This window comes from Microcaecilia unicolor, chromosome 10 (genome assembly GCF_901765095.1).
Source record: "Microcaecilia unicolor chromosome 10, aMicUni1.1, whole genome shotgun sequence".
NCBI lineage: Eukaryota > Metazoa > Chordata > Amphibia > Gymnophiona > Siphonopidae > Microcaecilia > Microcaecilia unicolor.
In genome coordinates this window covers 217,906,990-217,928,882 of record NC_044040.1, presented here as the reverse complement: position 1 = coordinate 217,928,882, position 21,893 = coordinate 217,906,990, and the positions used below count along the sequence as shown (strand labels likewise).

The 21,893-nt window shown below is 45.7% G+C and overlaps 1 protein-coding gene across 1 annotated transcript in view; it reads left to right on the top strand.

The window, feature by feature from the left end:
• The window catches only part of ARMC9 (armadillo repeat containing 9), a 148,723-nt gene that overhangs the window by 81,422 nt on the left and 45,408 nt on the right, over positions 1-21,893 (top strand). Inside the window, 4 exon segments of the mRNA XM_030216555.1 lie at positions 1,899-2,038; positions 11,574-11,650; positions 15,710-15,784; positions 17,544-17,634. Coding sequence (XP_030072415.1) covers positions 1,899-2,038; positions 11,574-11,650; positions 15,710-15,784; positions 17,544-17,634 — 383 coding nt within the window.

Sequence of the window (21,893 nt, the reverse complement as noted above, 5' to 3'; positions counted from 1 at the left end):
AAAAGGAAGCCCACAGATAAGGAGGGGATGGGATCTGGGAACGTAAACAGACTCACAGATCCAGTGGTGACTGCAGTTACAAGACAGAGTGGAAGTCCAAGCAGACGGTACCTGTTTTTGGGACCCTTTTCACTGATTTTGTAACTCCATTTGGCATCAGAGACCAGCATTAAGTGTAAATAATGCACAATAAAAGAAACACACCAGAAAAAATACAGCTCCTGCTTCTGGAAAGGGAGAAGCTGAGAAGAGCAGATGGAGAGGGAGAAGAGGAAAGGGAGGAGCTGAGAAGAGCGGGGGGGGGGGGGGGACGTGAGGAACAAGAGAAGTACTGAGGAGGAAGGAAAGAGGGACAAGAGAATGAAAGGAGAGAAGAGGACAGGGAGGAGGATTGGTAAGAGGGGAAAAATGTAAGCATAGGGAGGTACAAAAGATGTACTGAGGAGAGAAGAGAGGGAAAAAGGAGACAGAGAGGAAAGGGAGGGGGGCTGGGGAGATGGAAAGATGCGAGGATAAAGAGGAACAAGGAAAGTACTGAGAAGGGAGAGGAGGAGAAAGTAGAGGAAAGTGAATGGGCTTGAGAACGTAAAGGAACAAAGGAAGCACTATGGAAGTAGGAGAGGTGAAAGGAGAAGATAGAGGAGGGCTGGTGGGCAGAAAGGGATGGGGAGAGGGAAGCAGATGTGAGACAGGGAGAGAAAAGGAACAGGGAATGCGGAGGAGTGGTAAAAGATAGAGTATTATAGGAAATAGTTGTGAATATAGCCAAGTACAAAGGGGGTGTCCCAGGGCTGGAAGAGAGTGGGGGAGTGACCCTTGTGTATATTTTGGATGGACTTTTTCTCTGGTGCTCACATGATGCAGTATTTAGTACTTAGTACATAAATGATGCTGAAGGCTCTCGGGCGTCCTTCCCTCCTCCTGTGGGAAACAAGGTTGTGGCCACATCCCTCCATTTTATTAACAAGTTGTAGCTAATGTGGATGAGGGGTTGTTCCCAAGGTAGCTGTTTTGTGTGTGTGGTTTTCCCACTGAATAATGGCCACTCCAAGCTCTGAAAGTGCTGTAGGCAACCTCGGCAGAGAATACAGGGCAGTTCATTCGACCTCCATAACCGAAAAAGCAGCAGGTGCAGGGCTACTACTACAAATCATTTCTATAGCGCTACCAGTCGTACGCAGCGCTTCACAATTGAACATGAAGAAAAGACAGTCCCTGCTCAAAAGAGCTTACAATCTAAATCGGGACAGGCAGACAGGACAAATAAGGGATAATGGTAGGACAGACAGATAGGACACATAGGGAAAAGGGGACTATTGAAGAGAGGAAGACAAGATAAAGGTTACGAGCAGGTGACAGGTTAGGAATTAAAAGCAGCATCAAACAGGTAGGCCTTTAGCCCAGATTTGAAGGCGGCCAGGGATGGAGCTTGACGTAATGGCTCAGGAAGTCTATTCCAGGCATAAGGTGCGGCAAGATAAAAGGAACGGAGTCTGGAGTTAGCGATGGAGGAGAAGGGTGCAATTAGGAGAGATTTGCCTAGTGAACGGAATTCCTGGGAAGGAGTGTAGGGAGAGATGAGGGTGGAGAGGTAGTGAGGGGCAGCACAGTGAATGCACGTGTAGGTTAATAAGAGGAGCTTGAACTGTATATGAAAACGGATAGGGAGCCAGTGAAGTGACTTCAGAAGAGGGCTGATATGGGCATAGCGACTTTGACGAAATATTAATCGTGCAGCAGAATTTTGAACAGATTGAAGAGGAGAGAGATGGCTGAGTGGAAGACCTGTGAGAAGCAAGTTGCAGTAGTCCAAGCGAGAGGTGATGAGAGTGTGGATGAGGGTTCTGGTAGCTGTGACTAGAATAATGCTAACATGCTGTCCTCCTTTCTGCCCTCAGACGTGCCCTGCAGTCTGATATGATCAGAGCTGGCATCATTTTCTGGCTGGTTGATGTACTTGAGGATACAGACTGTCTCTCGGATTATACCGTGGAGTACTCTGTGGCCCTTCTCATGAACCTCTGCCTCCGGAGTGCAGGTTGGTGGAATTCTTCTCCATGCAATCAGTTCTTGGGTTAATCTACTTGTCCATTGCACCTAAATGTTCTCAGTGGCTGTACAACTGGTGCCTTTCTGTGATAGGATGGGGGCTGCCCTTGAAACACAGTTGTAAAGTATTACATTGAAGGCTGCATCGCTTTGATAAAACTAGTTTTGTTTGATTTTATTCTCTAGGAAAGGCTGAAATAAAATTGAAGTGGAAAGTACTGAGTTAAGTGGGAATTTCAGTCAAACTGCTGATTGGATAAGAGGGGCATAATCGAACGGGGACGCCCATCTCTAAGGATATCCCGGCGAAGGGGCGGGGAAACCGCTATTATCGAAACAAGATGGGCGTCCATCTTTCGTTTTGATAATACGGTCGGGGACGCCCAAATCTCAACATTTAGGCTGACCTTAGAGATGTTCGACCTAAATGTTGAGATGGTGGACCTTTGAGATGGTCGTCCCCTGTTTTCGGCGCTAATGGAAACCAAGGAAGCCCATCAGCATTCGTAGTGCACTGGTCCCCCTGACATGCCAGGACACCAGCCGGGCACCCTAGGGGGCACTGCAGTGGACTTCACAAATTGCTCCCAGGTGCATAGCTCCCTTACCTTCGGTGCTGAGCCCCCCAGCTCCCCCCCCCCCCCAAAACCCCCTCCCCACAACTGTACACCACTACCTTAGCCCTAAGAGGTGAAGGGGGGCACCTACATGTGGGTACAGTGGGTTTTGGGTGGGTTTTGGAGGGCTCCCATTTACCAGCACAAGTGTAACAGATGGGGGGATGGGCCTGGGTCCGCCTGCCTGAAGTGCACTGCACCCACTAAAACTGCTCCAGGGACCAGCATACTGCTGTCATGGAGCTGGGTATGACATTTGAGGCTGGCATAGAGGCTGGCAAAATTTTTTTTTTAATTTTTCTTTTTAAGGTGGGAGGGGGTTAGTGACCACTGGGGGAGTAAGGGAAGGTCATCCCCGATTCCCTCTGGTGGTCAGCTGGTCAGTTTGGGCACATTTTTTAAGCTTGGTCGTGAAAAAAATTGGACCAAGTAAAGTCGACCAAATGCTCGTCAGGGACGTCCTTCTTTTTTCCATTATCGGCCGAGGACGCCCATCTCTTAAGCACTCTCCAGACCCGCCTTCGCTATGCCTCTGACATGCCACCGTGAACTTTGGTCATCCCCGCGATGGACTGCAGTTGAGGACACCCAAAATTGGCTTTCGATTATGCCAATTTGGGCAACCCTGAGAGAAGGATGCCCATCTCTCGATTTGTGTCGGAAGATGAGCGCCCTTCTCTTTCGAAAATGTTCCTAGCCCTGTATTGGATGTGAAGACCCCAGCAATAGTTACATAAACAGATTTTTTTATATGCATAGCATGAAATTTACATGGAATAGAATCAAGAACATTTTACATTTGGGTCAGTAAGGTATATTCACTGTGCCCTCAGCAACCCCTGTACCAAGCTAAATGTCATCGAGGCTCACTCAGCGGTGTAGCTAGTTCTAGCACTGTTTCCTGTATCATTGGCTGACCTCTCTGTTCTTTTTGAGCTGTCAGTTTTACATCTGCAAGTTGTAGTCTTTTTAGTTGCGTAAGATGTTTCATTTGTTCTCATCATGCTCTTGTCATTCATCCAGTATTGTATCGTATATTTGTGTGCAGTGTATAGGGTCATTCTTACAGAATGATTACATGTGAGCTAATCTTTGTTATTACGCATAAGCATAGGTGTTCACATCTGTACTAGAGAATGACACAGGGACGGGGACAGATCCCATGAGAATGGGGCGGGGATGTGAACAGAGCCCTTGAGGACAGGGACAAACTTTGAAACGGACTGTTATTTATGTTTGATTGATGCAGACGACAATATTTTTATTTATTGGAAAAACAAGCAAATATGCTGGCCACAGCTAGCAAAAGTTGCATGGGGGATCCTGTACATTCCTGCCACCAGAACATCTTCTAAGAAGACATCTTCTATTGCAGGAAGGACTGTGGAAGACAGCACAGTTAGACTGAATGCTGAGATTGTTGAAAATCATAACAGTGCTTCACAGGGCATATTTCTCCCCTCTAGGGCATACAGAACGGGTTGTATTTTGTACCGTGGACATTTTAACAGAGTGGATTAGGATTCCTTGGGGTAGTAGAAGTCAGATGTTGTTGGGGTTGGAAGGGTAGAGGGTGGTGGTGGTGGGAGGGTTATAGCTGCTCGTTATTATTGTTTTCTATTTGTAATTTATATACAACAATTGCACAGCATATTGTTCCTTTTTATACTTTAATAAAAAGATTTAAATGTAAAATCATAATTGTTCAATTTGTCCCCGTGTCATTCTCTATTCTGTACTTTTCTTAAGAGCAATTAAATAATAAGCTGAAACTCTATTCTTACAAAAATGATTTTTCCCACTGTGAGACTTAATCACATCAATTATGTAATGGATAGAAAGACCTCAAAAGTCCTCACTCGGCAGCAGACCAAAATTTCTAAGTGCTGGCGTTTCTTAGGCTCCAGTATTAGCATTGGTCAAAGAACTCTATATTTTATATTTATTTTGGTAACTTTTTAATATTTTCAATTAAATTGTCTATTCTTCTTTTCTCTTCAGAAGTGATTGCAACATTAAAGGCACAACTACCTTAATGTACCAAAAATGACTTTGCTGTTAAAGGCACTTAATTTCATATATTATTCAAAAGTGATATAAATATTTCAAGACACTTAGCTTCACTTTCTGCCCAATGGGGCTCTCTGTTTCACTCTTGCATTGAGCTTCATCAGGGGACTAAGTGTTTTCCACTCTTATCGTTACGCCACAATCCTTACAACATGGCATCCTCTGGCTTGAAAGACGCCAACCTTTTCTTAAGAGCCCCAGAATAGCTTCTCAGAAAACATACAGTTATGGAAGTGCCCTGGGTTGTTACACATTGAGCCCTAATTCTCTAATCTCAGTGGAGGAGTGGCCTAGTGGTTAGGGTGGTGGACTTTGGTCCTGGGGAACTGAGGAACTGAGTTCGATTCCCACTTCAGGCACAGGCAGCTCCTTGTGACTCTGGGCAAGTCACTTAACCCTCCGTTGCCCCATGTAAGCCGCATTGAGCCTGCCATGAGTGGGAACGTGCAGGGTACAAATGTAATAAAAAAATAAAAAAATAAATCTTGTGCACACATTTTCACGCTCAGTGCAAAAAGTGATACGTGCAGATTATAGAGTTACAGCCAGTTCTGTATGTAACTTAATTATGAAATTAGGCTCTAATTAGCAGTAACTATAATTGGGACTAATTTTCAGTTACGCGTGTAAATGTACTTAGTCGGTATTCTAGAACCGTAGCGCGCAATTCCTTTAGCACTCAACGTGGGAGGGGCTAAGTTGTAGAATATTGACAGTTACACTCCAAACAATGCTGGTATTCTATAGCAACAGCTACATGCATAAATGCCATTATAGAAATTGTGCTTAGCGCATACAGTTTAAGCACCTAAATTTAGGTGATCTTTTGAGAATTGCCCTCTTAACGCAGTGCTATAATATTTCAAATTCATCTGTTATTGTGGCCACAGCTGGTGATGAATAGAAGTGTTTAAGAAGTGTAGAAAGAGTTTTCCATATGTAAATCCTATTTTAACATGTGGAAAAGGCCTTTTATAAACGTGCATCAGGACGTCACATGTGCATTGTGTGTGGGTGTTCTGGGGCAGAGTTCTAATAAAAGATGTGAGTACATGCATGGAGCACATGCACAAATTCACAGAAACTTTGGAGCAGGTGGAAATGTGTATGTCGGCGCCACTGGGGCTGATTCTGGATGGCTTTTTATAAATGCGCACACACACACACACCTGAGCTTCAAATAGGCACTTTTTGGGGTTCTCAGGTGTAAAATATGGCTCTTTTGTATATGTACAGTAGAAATCCCCCCCCCCCCATCCCGTTCCTACACAGGTCCGAAAGGCATCCTTCCTCTTTAAGTGTTTACCAAACTACTTCCTCCTCCTTCCTTTTTAGGTACTAGCTCTTTCCTTTATTACACTGTTGTAAAGTTGTTACCTGGGGGTAGCTTTATGGGTACCTCGCCTATCTGATTTGATTTTACATTTTCAGTTGTAATTGGTTTACGAGTATCTTAATGGTTATAAAGATCAGAACATTATTTATTTTGGCGACAAGCAGAAATCTAATTAAAGTACATATTTCTTGAATAAGAAAGTTTTTGTCTTCTTTCGAAATGTGAGGTATGGTTGTGAGGGAGAGAACGTTCTGGCAATGTTTTTCCAAAGTCTGGCTGCCTGAACGGCAATAGATTTGTCAAAGAGCACTGGTCTCTTATTACCCTTAGATGAGGGGAAAGTGAAAAAGTTGGCAGCTTCCTGTCTTCTAGTTCTGGTTGATCAGTCCATGTAGTGTTTTGAACAGGAGGCATGCCAGTTTGAAGAGCACTCTCGGCTGGATGGGCAGCCAGTGTAGTTTGATGTAAAAAGGGGGGAGACCCTGTCGAATTTTGATAGCCTGAAGATTAGTCTGATTGCCGTATTTTGAATGGTTTGAAGTCTCTTAAGTAAGGTCTTTGTGCAGCCCAGGTATATTATGTTCTCCGAGGACAAGCAGGCTGCTTGTTCTCACGACTGGGTTGACGTCCATGGCAGCCCCCACCAACCGGAACAAAACTTCGCGGGTGGTCCCGCACGCAGGGCATGCCCACCGCGCATGCGCGGCCATCTTCCCGCCCGTGCGCGACCGTTCCCGCTCAGTTTTTTTCTATTCCGCGCTGGAGAGAGACGTGTTACCGTCTCTCTCTCTCTGTCAGCCCCGGAAACCGGAGTTTTTCTCTTTACGAACGCGTTCGCGTAATTTTTCTTTCTTCTGTAAAAAAAAAAATGTTTGTCCCCTTGTCGTCTTTTAGCCGCGGGGGCGCCTCGTTGCGGCCTTGTGGCCGCACGGTCGTTTTCTTTTTTTCAGGTGTGCTTTTCACCGCCACCATCGACGACTTTGACTTCGCCGACGCGATTTTTCCGTCAATGTCCTCGAAGGTCCCGAGTGGATTCAAGAAGTGTGGTCGGTGCGGCCGGCAGATCTCGCAAACCGATACTCACGCTTGGTGCCTCCAGTGCCTTGGGCCGGAGCATAATACCAGTTGGTAGACGAGCTCAGTCACTTAGATCCTATGAGTGGTCATTGAGCGAGATTACCCATGCCAGATCTTTCTGCTTCTCAGTACAAGTGTACAGGAACAGATTTTCTCACAATGCCTTCAGCATATTTATTAATTTATTGAGCTTGATATACCGCATGGGCCAGGGGACTTCTATGCGGTTTACAAATCTAAAAAAGAAATAAAGCTAGAGAAGTGATAGAAGTCATTGTAGAGAAAGCGAGATATAGTGATTAGGTGATTGGGAGTCCAGAATCTTCAGAGAAGAGGTGGGTCTTGTGGTGCCTTTTAAATGCACCTAAGGAGGTTGATATGAGGGTGGAGTGAGTTCCAAAGTTAGGGGCCTTGATAACTGAAAGCTCTTTCCCTACAGATGGTGAGGTGAGGTGAAGTGCAGAGGGAAAAGGAAGGGCCAAGAGGTTGTTGGTTGTGGACAGAGCGGAGGGATTGGGAAGGTAAGTAGGGAATGAGAAGTTTATTAGAGCAGGGAGCCTTGACGAATTCCTTTACTCATTCCGCTAGTACATCTCCTGACCAAGGTCATCCAAAAGATCCTTCATGTTATTATGGTTCCCTTGGCTAGTGGCCCTGTAAAAAGACCAGCCCCTTCACTTAGGGCACAGCCCCTCATGTCTAGCCCAGCAGAAAGGGCATCTTCACAACAATTTGAAGTCCCTGTCATTAACAAATGGGTCTTGAACACAGACTAGCAACTTCCTTGCCAGTAATTAAGGGGGTATTTTAGATTCTTCAGGCTTCAAGGAAACCAGGTCTGAGGAAATCATATAGTACCAAATTGGAGGGGTTTTCCCATCTGGTGTGCTTGATCCCCATCACTAGACATCTGCTCAGTTGCCCTCGTATTGGACTTCTTATTAAACCTGTTCAACTCAAATTGGAAATCAAACTCGAATATTGCGCCATTCATGGAAGAAAGCATTTATAAATAGCTTCAAAATCTGAAAGTGAACAAAGCTGTGGGGCCAGATGGGATACATCTCAGGACAGGGCCGGTCTTAGCAAGTGCGGGGCCCTATGCAGACCAATTTGGTGGGGCCCCATCCTAGCCCCGCCCCCACTCCAGCTCCACCCCATTGATAATATTCAATTTTTAGAAAATTTTTAATTTATGAAATTTCAAATAAAGACAAATGAAGCTAAACTTGTACAGAAAAACTGATTGAAATAATAAGCACAATGCTATCATGACCCCCCCCCCCCCAAAAAAAAAAATTATTCAGTTCAAGTCCACTACAATTAGTTCCAATTCTCATAACCCCCGGGGGGGGGGGGGGGTGGTCAGAGGTGCGGACACACAATCTCTCCACTGCAAAACACTATACACAAACTTGTGCAAAAACACACTCATAACCTTACCAAACCATAACAGCACTAATTCCATGGACAGGACGAGAACAACCTTATGCGTGGAAAGGCAGAACTGTAATTACACCAGGCTCTAAAACACCAATACACTACCTCGTGAAAAAAAACAAAACCAAAAAGGGCTGCAAATGCTACACGCTAGCAGGATACTGCACCTTGATCACACATGACACAACAGATATGAAGGCAAAATACGGAACTGAAAAGTTACCTCAAGAAATCAGACTCAGCATGCAGCAATACTAGAAAAATTGAAACTTACATGCAAAATATCACAGATGCACATTTCCAAAAGCTGACATATTCCAATTAATAAATTCTGAATAAAATACTTTTTTCTACCTTTGTTGTCTGATCATTTGTTTTTTCTATTCGCTTTGGTCCCAGTGTCTTCTGTTTTATGCAGTGTCTTCTTTCCATTTGATATTTTTTCTCTCACCATGTCCACCATCCTCCTGTGTCCTTATGTGTCCTGTCTACCATCTGTAGCCCTGTCCCTATCCTTTCTCCAGTTTCAGCATCTGCCTTCAAAGTGTTCCGATCCAGCCCTTAAATTCAGCAATTTCCCCTCCATGCATATCCAGCATTTCTCCTCACTCCCCTCCTTCCATGTACATCTACTTTCCTCCCCTACATCCATGTCCAGCATTTCTCCTATATTCCTTCCCCTCCATCCATGTGCATCTCCTTCCTTTGTCTATTAGATTGTAAGCTCTTTGAGCAGGGACTGTCTTTCTTCTATGTTTGTGCAGCGCTGCGTACGCCTTGTAGCGCTATAGAAATGCTAAATAGTAGTAGTAGTCTTTCCTTCCCTCCATTCCTGCCCAACATTTCTCCTGTCTCCCCTGCCCTCCATGTCCAGCAATTTCTCCTCTCTCCCTGGGCCCTGCCCTCCCATCCATGCTCCTCTCTGGCCCCTGCCCCCTCCATTCATCATCCCTATCCAGCAATTCCCCTCTCTCCCTGAGCCCTGCCCTCCCATCCCATCCATGCTCCTCTCTGGCCCCTGCCCCCTCCATTCATCATCCCTATCCAGCAATTCCCCTGTCTCCCTGAGCCCTGCCATCCATGCCCAGGTCCTCTCTCCCTTGCCCTCCCGCTCCCATGTTCAACTGCCTGCCTGTCCGCCCTGGCGCCCTTTTCTTCTCCCCCCAACCAAGGATTTTTCTTTTAAATTTACCCTCCGTCGCCGGCATCCCACAGCAGCGTGCTTCACTGAAAGCGCTCCTCCCCTCCTGAGTCCCCCCCGACGTCTCTAGCAGAACGCAGAAGCTCTTCCTGATTCGTTCATTCTCAGTGTCCCGCCCTCGAGGGCGGGACACTGAGAATGAACGAATCAGGAAGAGCTGCGTTCTGCTAGAGACGTCGGGGGGACTTGGGAGGTGAGGAGCGCTTTTAGTGACGCACGCAGGACGCTGCTGTGGGATTCCGGCAATGGAGGGTAAATTTAAAAGAAAAATCCTTGGTTGGGGAGGAGAAGAAGAGGGCACCAGGGCGGACAGTGGCGGTAAGCATGGCACGACGGCGCCCTCCAGCCATGCTTACCGTCCGTGTCGGAGTCGGACCGGCCCTGGGAAGAGGCTGACTGAGGCATGCCGCGCGGGGCCCTATGCGGCCGCCTCGGCCTAAGACCGGCCCTGTCAGGATATTGAGAGAAATCCTGGTGGGACTTCTTAAGGATTTATTTAATAGATCTATGGGATTGGAGACAAGCTGATGTGGTCCCTCTTCACAAAAGTGGAGACAGGGAAGAAGTGGGAAACTACAAGCTGGTAAGTTTCATTTCGATAGTAGGAAAAATAATGGAGTCACTGCTGAGGAAAATATAGTTAATTTTCTAGAAGCCAATGGTTTTTGGCAACGTGGCTTTACCAAAGGAAAATCCTGCCAAATGAATCTGGTTGACTTTTTTGACTGGGTGACCAAAGAACTGGGTGAAGGCATGCGCTAGATGTAATCTACTTGGGTTTCAGCAAAGCCTTTGATACGGTCTCTCACAGAAGACTCATGAATAAGCTGAGAAGGCTGAGCTTGGGATCCGAAAGTGGTGAACTGGATTGTAAACTGGTTGACTGACAGGTGGCGGAGGGTGGAGGTAAATGGAATCTGCTCGGAGGAAAGGAAGGTGAGCAGTGAGTCCCTCAGGGGTCGGTGCTGGGGCTGATTCTGTTATTATATTTGTGAGAGACATTGCTGAAGGTTTGGAAGGAAAAGTTTTCCTTTTTGCAGATGGCATGAAGATAAGCCAATACAGTGGATACCCCAGAGGGGTAGTTGAGGCTTCTGTTTGATTAAATTACTTAAATGCTTTATATAGCAACCGTGGATAGGAAATACTCTATATCAGCCCTCGAAGCAAAATTTACATTTTGAGTAGTGATACATAATAGATAAGCCAGCACTGGAATAATTTAAATATCAAAAGCATCAATTAAAACAAACTGACTTTCCTAATCGGTAACCAATGGAGTTCTCAGAGAAAAGGATGAACACTTTCATACTTTCCACTTCCCGGAATGTCTAGCTGCTGTATTCTGTATTGTCTATAACAGATTCCCTAGATATAACATATTGCAGTAATTCAGCAAACTTATCAGAAGAGCATACGTAATGTATGATTGCAGCTGATTCAATAAAGCGCTAATGAAAAGAAAGTGGTTGTACAAACGATACATCTTAACCCTCCATTGCCCCATGTAAGCCGCATTGAGCCTGCCATGAGTGGGAAAGCGCGGGGTACAAATGTAACAAAAAAAAAATCTCTCATGGCAGAAGCAATCTTGACCATAGTGATACAAATGTCTGATGTTTCCCTCATGGTCACGGTCACTTTGTTTAGTTTTAGTTGGAATGCATGGAATTATTCAGTAGATGACCTTCTCACTGTATCCTCAGTTTTGCTGGAACTAGTACTTTGGGAGAAGGCCTCAGAGAAGCTGTTCTTAGATATTGTCAATTTTGTATCTCTGCAGGGAAGAAGGTGTGTACTAAACACGCACGTCATGTGTTGAAAGTGCTGGCTGATCTTCTTGGGCACGAGAATCACGAGGTATTTATACATAGAGCAGAGACTTCTCAAACATTAGCCTATGGCTTAGATCATTGTATACTGTATCGCCTGTCACTTGCTTCTGCTTTAGACAGGTTAGAGTTTTATTGATTTTGTTTTAATGTTCTTCCCTGATTTTGTAGGGTTTTATTGTTCTTTTGTATTGTTTTCATCTTTATTTATAATGTTGTAATCTTTGTACATCTCTCAAACCCTTATAGATCGAGCAGTTAGAAATAGAAGATAGTAGTAAATTAAACCGCTAATCACAGAACTGTTAGGCAAATCCACTTAATGTTATCAGTGGCGTACTAAGGGGGGGGGCGGTGGGTGCGGTCTGTCCCGGGTGCACACCGCTGGGGGGGTGCCGCAATCCTGTCCGCTACGTTCGTTCTGTGCTCCCTCTGACCCGGAACAGGCTACTTCCTGTTCCAGGGCAGAGGGAGCATGGAAACGAACAAAGCGGACAGGCGCGCGGCACCCCCCCCCCCCCCCAGCGGCATGCACCCAGGGGGGGTCTTTCGCCGGGGGGGGGGTGTCCTTTCGCCGAGGGGAGGTCGCGCTGCACACGGGGGGGCGGGGCGCATCAGCGGTCCGCCCTGGGTGTCAGCCCCCCCTAGGAACGCCACTGAATGTTAGTCATCCCCAAAGTCTTCATTGCCTTCTGAGAAGTGGGGAAATTCAAAATCATTTAGCAGCTGCTGCTTACTTAAGAATAACATGGGCAGCTCATCTGGATTTACTCTGACTCTACACTCCTGCGCTTTGCTTTGCTAAGTTCTTGTAGCACGCCTGTCCAGGAGATGGATTCTCTCAGAGCAGTGTCAGAACATGTCCGTTGTAATGTTTTTTATTTAGCTCATTGCCTTGTTATTGGTGGCTCAGGCCAGGCTACGCTCAGTATATTAGGTATTTACTGTCCCCAAAGCGCTTATAATCCTAGGCTTTCATTTATTAACATGTGTTAATGCACATCAAATGTTCAGGCAGATCCGCAGACAAGCAGAGAACTCGAACGCCCCACGGGAGAACACAGGTATAAGAGAAAGTGGGATGTTTGACCACGGAGATACAAAGCCTGGAAAGATGGATCTTAAAAACACTTGTTTTTTCATCAATAAACAAGTGTTTTTAAGATCCATCTTTCCAGGCTTTGTATCTCCGTGGTCAAACATCCCACTTTCTCTTATACCAATGCACATCAAATAACACAACCCCCATCATTCGTAATGGGGACTGTTTTTCTATCCGTTGTACTTAGCTCAAATTAACATTAGCTAAAGCAAGTTAGTAGAGGCTCTAAATTTGCACCTGAGGCAACAGAGAGGGAAGTGACTGGCTGAAGGTCTCCAGGAGTGTCGGGATTTGATGCCTGGCTGTCCTACTTCTCAACCTGCTCCTCCACTAATGTATCATTTGGATTTTGAGTTATTCATTCCAAAGGAAACATTCTTGCAGGGGATGTGTGTTTGGGGTAGATGCGACAGTGTGCATGCTGTTGGTAAGAGAACAATCGGATACAGTTTTCCTAGGGGCTTTGGCACACTCAGTGCTGCCAGTCTTGCTCCATGGCATCGCATGAAATGTTTGTGGCACATTTTTCAAAATTCTGTGCAAGAGTTTGCAATTCTGTGGCAGATTTTCTGGCACATTTTCTTAAATTTGCATATTACATATTTAAATTCCCAGCACATCTGAACTGCAAACAAAAGGCTACATTCTCAAATCCGCATGCCACAGCATTTACAAGTCATTTTGCTTGGTTGGTCCATTTTTTGTCATAGGCTTTTTAAGCTGCTCCGAGAGTGCTGCCCCTCCCCATTCTGGGTCTTCACTAGCTCCTATTTCTTGACGTGCCAGGCAGCTGACCCAACCCTTTGTCGGTGTGCTTATACTTGAGAGAGAGACTCTGCTGCCATTTATCATATTTTTGTTATATGATTCTTCTATAGTGCTGTTAGTGGTATAAATTTATGATATTATATCATGTTACTCCTATTCTAGGATTCACTTTGTCATCTCCAAGTTCATTTATTGTATTTATGCTGTTGTTTGATCACTTCACTGTTATATTAACAAAATTGTAAATTTTATGCTAAGCTGTACCTGCTTTACACTGCCTTGGATGAATCTCTTCATAAAGGCTCTTAATAAATCCCCATAAATAAATAAATACAGCATTATTTTCTACAATGTTTTTATGCCCATTTACTTCATTTGGCCTTTTTGAGGGAAAAAGGATCTTTGTGATTGGTGCTGACAAAGGAGAAGGGATCTAGGGGAAGAGGAGAGAGGGAGAAATCTCAGATGAGTGAAATGGAAAAGGGATCTCAGGTAAGAGAGTTGGAGAGATAGGGAAGTTGCGAGAATGGAGGCATAGGTAGATGAAAGAGAGAACTGACCTGGTGTTGAGCAGCACCCAAGAAGCTGAGTACAGGGTAGTTAGCCTCTTGCTTGTGGTCTCACCTAAGATTGGCTTGTGGTTGCGACGGTAGCAACTGTGTGGATGTCACACCTGATGCTATGAGGATGGGCTACCACAGCTAATTCTTGACTCACTGGCATGCTGTAGGGGTGGCATGCTTTTCTTGGTAGATCTAGTTCACGGCCTGACTGGTCTGGCTATATTCCTTGTCTCTTTCTACGGAGTCGTTAATTGAATGCCAGTCTGACTGCGACCTTTATAGACTCCATTTCTCAGCGAGACAAGTAGTGGAGTTGAGGCTACTGTCTTGCTGGGACCCTTCCTACATTTTTCGGTAGTGGGTGTTTCCATTGGAACAATGATGTCCTTCCTTCTTAAGGGGGTTTCCGCCTTTTGTGTCCATCAGCCGGATTGTCCGGTCACATTTTGCTCACTTCTTTGTTAGTTATTAATGGCATTCTGATGAAATGCTTGGCGGTCTCCAGTGTGGTTAGGTGTTCTGTTCATCTCCCTGACTGGGTTGCTGGTCCCAGATTTGGTAACCAGACCTTCAGGTTACGGTTGCTAGATAGCCAACAGACACCGTTTCTTTGGTGTCCATCTTGGCTGGTAGGACCCCGCCTTGTAGATCTTGAGGTCCACTCCTTAAGGTTTTGGGCTACACCTTTGCCTGGGCTACTTCCTGGGCCTTGTTGCTATTTATTTCCATTGCTGAGAGATGCTACTCTACATTTTGGTTTCTGCAGCATCTCCATTTGGAGGTTGTGGGCACGAGGGAATACTATTACCATATCTCAGCACGCTTGTGGACTGCTTTGGTATGTCCCATTCGTCTCTGGGACATAATGGAAGGAAAAATTAGTTCTTACCTGATAATTTTCTTTCCTTTAGTCCGAACAGATCAATCCAGAGGCCCACCCTTGGTTTTCGTCATTGCCTGCTGTTGTGTATGTTAATTTTTTTTTTTCAGCTTTTAGATCAGTAGGATTGCGGCAGCCTTTTTCAAAGGAAGGAGAAGGAGGGGAAAGACAAAAGTTGGTTTGAGCTGTTGGCTTGCCAGTTTCCACTGGTTCTCCCTTTTTGTTTCAGAGGCAGGAGTTTTCTCCATTGGCTCATGGTCTCCTTACTGCTTTGTTATTGAATAAGCTGAAAGTGAGGCTGCTGCACAGTATTCTTTATTGCAGAGCTCTGGTGTTCTCTCTCTTTCTATCTGCTGGTAAATGGACATAACCTATTTGTCTCTGGATTGATTTGTTGGAACTCAAGGAAAGAAAATTACCAGGTAAGAACAAAATTTTCCTTCCTAAACGTATAGTGCCACAGAATATAGTTATAATTTGAAATGTCCAGTTTAAATGTTTCTAATTATTTCCCAGACAGCCTACTGAAATGCTACCTGTCAGAATGCCCTGAGTGTTTGCACAATCTCATTATCAGCCCTTTCAATGCAAATGTCTAATTATGGTAGTAAAATGTTTGGGGAATTGGTAATTTAGAGAGGTGTCTTTTTTTTTTGTTTTGGTTGGGAGTGGGCTGTGAGAGTTATGAAATAGCAGCCTTGTGACCCGTAAGCGACTAATCTGGCTGTGATTCTTTGGCTTGTTGTATAATAACCAGTAAACTTGTTCCCTCAGATTCGTCCGTACGTGAATGGAACTTTGTACAGTATTCTCGCTGTCTCTTCCATCCGAGAGGAAGCCAAAGCCATGGTAAGGACCCCTCATCTAGAATACCTCTGAGATTTCTTATAAAGCACAGAGCCTGAGGTTTCCAATCTGTAGAACCAGGGAAGGAGATAAAAGCTACCAGAAAGTACAGATTTTCTTATTTTCATTTATTTAATAGTTAACTGTGGGCTTTTGATTGGTGACAGAGTCTTTCTGACATATGGAGCTTGATCTGCTTTTTTTCAAAAGCAATTTGGTTTATATGATGAGAAACTCATGGTGAGTCCCTAAGCACTGTATAAAATTTAAGGAAAGCTCAAAGTGCTGAATGATTTGCAAGGTGTCAGAGTATTTATGATAGGGCACTTGTGATAAAGAAAATTACTCAGCCTAAGATGCAGGGTAAGTTAGACATCTTTACCCTGCTTTCTTCAGGAGGCCCTTAAACTGTGGAGACCCTTGTAAATGCTGTGATGCCTATTCTGGAGGTGAAATAATAACACTTGCTGCCCAATGACATTGTTTTGAGGGGTGGAGGTAGCAGAAATAACATAGTAAGTGTATTTTGGTCCTGGCAAACAAGTCCCGGAGGAAGTTATGAATTCATGCACATATAAACATCAAAGCTTGTTATCAACAAAAGGTTAGATCTGAAGTGCAAGAAAGATAAATGTTATTAGTGCAGATATTGCTTATCAACATGCATATTAATGTTATACAGAATGTTTAACTCAAGTAAAACAGAGCAGGATTTAAGATGATGTGTTCACACTAACATGCAATAGTGATTATTATCCCCAGGACTTTGTCTTACGTACTTTTGTCTAATGACGACGGTGATTTCTGCCCAAGGATATCACGCGGGTAAAAGTATGCAAACCAACAGTCAAAGGGTTTAGCTGCCTAAGTGAGTTAGGGGCCTTAATCGGGCAAAAGTGAACATTTTAGTTATCTAAGCACCTAAAGTTTAGGTGCCAGAAAATGGGCGGGCCCAGGTCAGCACTGATGTTCAGCTCTAGGTGTCCGAAGTTAGATAAGTGAATAGCAGGGCCTAAATTTGGATGCCTCAGCATATTTTGGTAAACTTGGAGGCTTATTTTCAAAGCACTTAGCCTCCCAAAGTTCCATAGAAACCTATGGAACTTAGCCTCCCAAAGTGCTTTGAAAATATGCCTCTTAGTCATCTATGTTTGGCTGAAATTAAGTCAGAACTTAGAGCTAGATTTACTAATATGCGTTAACTTGAGTTATGCGTTTAGTAAATAAACCCCGGTGACTTTACTGGGGCTTATGTTACATAATGTGGGTTAATGTATAGGAACACGCCAGTTGTTTATTAAACCAATGAACGTTAGTAAATCCAGTCCTTAGTTTTTAAAATTAAGGTGCACAGCTATTTCTGAATACTGAACTCCTCTTCAGGCTCAGGAAATTCCTCCTCCTCCTCCTCCTCCTCCTCCTCTTGGTATTGGCATGCTTTACTTAAATTTAATTTTCTGCCTTTCCCAAGGGCTCCAGGGGGTGTACAATAGAAATAAAATATAAAATGAAACACAGAAAAACAGTCCAAGATAGATAAATAAGATAAGAAAATAAGTATAAGGGCCCACTGGAGCTGAAATGGACATATGGGGGTAATTTTATTTCAAAAAATATATTGTTAGTCCAATAAAAAAGGTATCATCTTATTTTGTTTTATTTCTGTTTATTACCTTTAAAAGTGTACTAACATGGCTACCCTATTGCCTTACACAAACGGCACTGAATGACTTGACCTTTCTTCTTCTGATCTCACATTCAGGGTTTGGAAGAAATCCTGCGGTGCTTCATCACGGAAGGAAACCTAGACATGAAACGGCAGATACAGTTCATTATAAAGCAGCTGAATTCAGGTGAGAGAAACAAGCAAGAGTCTTCTCGATGCAGGAGCCCTTGTATCCCTTTCTTTCCGAGCACTCGCCCCTTTCTTTCCGAGCACTCTACCAAAACCCTCATCCACACCCTTGTCACCTCTCGTTTAGACTACTGCAATCTGCTTCTTGCTGGCCTCCCACTTAGTCACCTCTCCCCTCTCCAGTCGGTTCAAAACTCTGCTGCCCGTCTCATCTTCCGCCAGGGTCGCTTTACTCATACTACCCCTCTCCTCAAGACCCTTCACTGGCTCCCTATCCGTTTTCGCATCCTGTTCAAGCTTCTTCTACTAACCTATAAATGTACTTACTCTGCTGCTCCCCAGTATCTCTCCACGCTCGTCCTTCCCTACACCCCTTCCCGTGCACTCCGCTCCATGGATAAATCCTTCTTCCTTAGCGTCCCTCCAGACCGGCCCAGGAATGGACTGATGGGTTGTGCACGCCTACCAGCAGGTGAGACTGAGAAAAAAACTCTGACTCCAGAGAGCCAATAAGGACCCTGGTCATGTGACCTTAGCCTCAGTATTTTCTCAGTCTCCCAGCAGGTAGGACATGAGCCATTAGTCTCTCTTTGTGGTATAGCTTTTGTCTATATTCTTTATTCTTTATTCTGTGCTAAGGAATTTTCTGTTGAAACTACTGTTATTAGACGCTGTGCTTAGCAGCCTCTGGGGTGTTACACTCGGGTGCCCCGAGTCCCTACCCCCCTTATTCCTCCCCATCTCCCTTCTGTATGCTTCTCAATCTAAGATTAATAATTAAGGGAAGGGCTACCCTTTCTTAGTGAAGGTGTATTGCCTTTGGGAGAGGCAGCCAGTAGTTTAAAAAAAAAAAAAAAAAAACAGAGAAGCAAGAAAGCTAGCAAGTGTTGTTCCCCGCTGCCCTAACGAGCAAGCAGCTCTGCTTTGTTTTTCTTCCTCAGCTATTTAAAAAAAAAAAAAAAAAACAAGAAGAAAGAAAGGGAACTCTTGCTAAGTCAGCGCTATTATTTGCTTGGGATATTTCTTAGACTTTTATAGAGCGTCGGCCGGCTTCATTGTAAAAAAAAAAAAAAAAAGGCGCGAACCGCGTTGGCGCTAGCACGCGCTTGCACTATGGCAGAAAAACTGAAGCGTTGTGGAGTCTGTCAGCGAAGGGGAGTTAACTCCTCCGGTGTTTGCAAGTTTTGTACGGCGATTGACGCTTCCGCAAGTCCCCTTCCTCCGCCGGCTTTACTGCCTGTTTCGCCGTCGCGTTCTTTTGTTACTGGTGCGGAGGTCTCTCGGGAAGCTCAAGATGCGGCTGCAGCGAAAGAGGCGCGAACGGCGGCCATTTTGCCTCCGGCTCCTTCTACATCGGCAGGCGCATCAGGGCCTGTCAGTTCGGCGATTTTAGCACAATCGGGTGCGGAGGCTCTGCTACATTCAGAAACCACTCAGGTAGGGGGGTTTCCCCCTGAGTTCGTTCTTCAAATGTACCAGGCTTTTGTGATGCAGCGAGAAGGTTCAGGACTGGGAATGTCAGGGGTTCCTGTCAGTTCTGTTCCACCCTCAAAAAGGGCTAGAGAAGGTGAGTTGCCATCGGATCTGTCTCCTGAGCAGGCTCTAGAACTGCCTCTGTTAGAGGAGGAGGAACAGCTGGCTGAGCTAGGTGAGGAGGACTTTTCTCCTTTGGACCCTGACTCTATTCTAGGGACCCAAGGGGAAGATCCCTCGGTGGCTAGGATATTTCATAAGGAGGACTTGCAGGAGCTTATTGCCATGGTCTCCTCCACTTTACATTTTGATGATCAGCCTACTCCTTCTCAAGTTCGTAAGGTTGACTTGTTAATTAAGGGCTCTAGAGCTGCCACTAAATCCTTTCCCATGCATGAGGACATTTGGGATGTCATTAAAGCTCAGTGGCAGGTCCCGGATGCTACCTTTCGCCCAACAAGATCTATGAATTGTCTTTATCCTGTTCCAGAGGTGGACAAAGAGCGTCTTAAGCTTCCGGTAGTGGATGCTGTGGTTTCGGCGGTTACTAAGCGAAACACAGTCCCCGTGGACGGAGGAACGGCGCTTAGGGATGCTCAAGAGAGGCGTTTAGATTCTCTTTTGAAGCATAGTTTTGAGGTCTCTTCTCTGGCAGTGCAGGCGGCCATTTGTGGTTCCTTAGTGGCCAGGGCCTGTTTTCGTTGGTCGGAGAGAGTCCTGGATAGATCGTCTGATGACCTTGCTTCTATAGATATGGAAGTGGCAAAGATTGAGACAGGCTCTGCCTTCCTCGCCGATGCTCTGTACGATCTGTTGAGGGCGTCTTCTAAGTCTTTGGCTTTGGGGGTTGCAGCTCGCCGCTCTCTTTGGTTAAAGGGTTGGTCGGCGGATGCGGCCTCTAAGTCTAAGTTAAGTAAGTTTCCTTTTTGGGGTTCTTTTTTGTTTGGAGAGGATTTAGATAAGTTGGTCCACTCTCTAGGAGACTCTAAAGTACCTCGTCTCCCGGAAGATAGGCCTCGTTTCTCTAGGCGGGGGGCTTTCTTTGGTCGGGGTAGGTCCAGACCTTTCCGGAGTTTTCATTCTGATAGAGCTCCTCATCCTCAGAAGTCCCGATTTTTTAACAGAACTCAGTCCTTTCGGGGTTACCGCAGAGCAGGAAGATTCTCAGGTGGGGGTGCCCGCTCCACATCACGTGCTTCACAATGAAGGTGTGAGGGCCTCGCCTCTGATTCCGGTAGGAGCTCGTCTTTCTCAGTTCTATCGGAGGTGGGCCCACATTACCTCAGATCAGTGGGTGTTGGAAGTTGTTCGAGACGGTTATGCCTTAGAATTCGCAAGGCCTATTTCAGACGCCTTTCTGGAGTCTCCCTGTCGCTCTCCTCTCAAAGTGCGGGCGGTTCGGGAGACTCTACAGAGGCTCTTAGACCTGCAGGCTATTGTTCCAGTTCCTCCTTCCGAGTACAGGCAAGGCCGGTATTCCATATATTTTGTGGTTCCCAAAAAGGAAGACGCCTTTCGCCCTATTTTGGATCTCAAAGCGGTCAATCGCGCTCTCAAAGTTACCAGTTTTCGAATGGAGACCCTTCGTTCAGTCATAGTGGCAGTTCGCAAGGCAGAGTACCTAACAGCTCTAGATCTGACAGAGGCTTATTTACATATTCCTATCCGTCCAGCTCACCACAAGTTTTTACGTTTTGCGATTCTAGGCCAGCATTATCAGTTTCGTGCCCTGCCTTTCGGTCTCGCGACGGCTCCTCGCACGTTTACCAAGGTTATGGTCGTAGTGGCAGCAGCTCTCAGAAAAGAAGGGATTCTCGTTCATCCTTACCTAGACGACTGGCTGATAAGGGCGAAGTCGTATCAAGAGAGTTGTCAAGTAACGGAGCGAGTGGTAAAGTTCTTGCAGTCCCTAGGTTGGGTGGTAAACATAGCCAAGAGCCGGTTGGTCCCCTCTCAGTCTCTAGAGTATTTGGGGGTCACCTTCGATACTGCGAGGGGTCAAGTATTTCTACCACAGGAGAGGATCCTAAAGCTCCGGTCTCAGCTGCGGAATTTGATGCATCAGAAGATACCGTGTGCTCGGGATTATCTGCAGGTTCTCGGTTCCATGGCGGCCACGATCGATGTAGTTCCCTGGGCCAGGGCCCACATGAGACCGCTTCAGTGGTCTCTTCTGTCTCGATGGTCGGCTCAATCAGATTCTCTGCTGATGAAGTTGGCCCTGCGCAACCGGGAACGCAGCTCTCTTTTCTGGTGGCTACGAATGAAGAACCTCGCGGCAGGGATGCCATTGGAACCTCCTCGGTGGATACCATTAACGACGGATGCCAGTCTCCGAGGATGGGGGGCTCATTGTTTAGACAAATGGACGCAAGGACTCTGGTCTCCGTCGGAAGCAGTTCAATCCATCAACTTTCTGGAGACCAGGGCAATTCGGTTAGCTCTGCTGCACTTCAGTCCTCTGTTGGAGGGCAAAGCGGTTCGAGTTCTCTCGGACAATGCCTCGGCGGTGGCTTACATCAATCGGCAGGGAGGAACGAGGTGCCGTCTCCTGTCTCGAGAAGCGGAGAGTCTCTTTGCGTGGGCGGAACTTCACCTCACGGCCATCTCAGCCGCGCATGTTGCAGGCGTAGACAACGTACAAGCAGACTTCCTCAGCCGTCACACTCTCGATCCCGGGGAATGGTCCCTCAGCGATTGGGCGTTCCAATTGATAGTACAACGGTGGGGTCCGCCAGTTATAGATCTTTTTGCCTCCGGGCTCAACTCAAAAGTTCCTCGCTT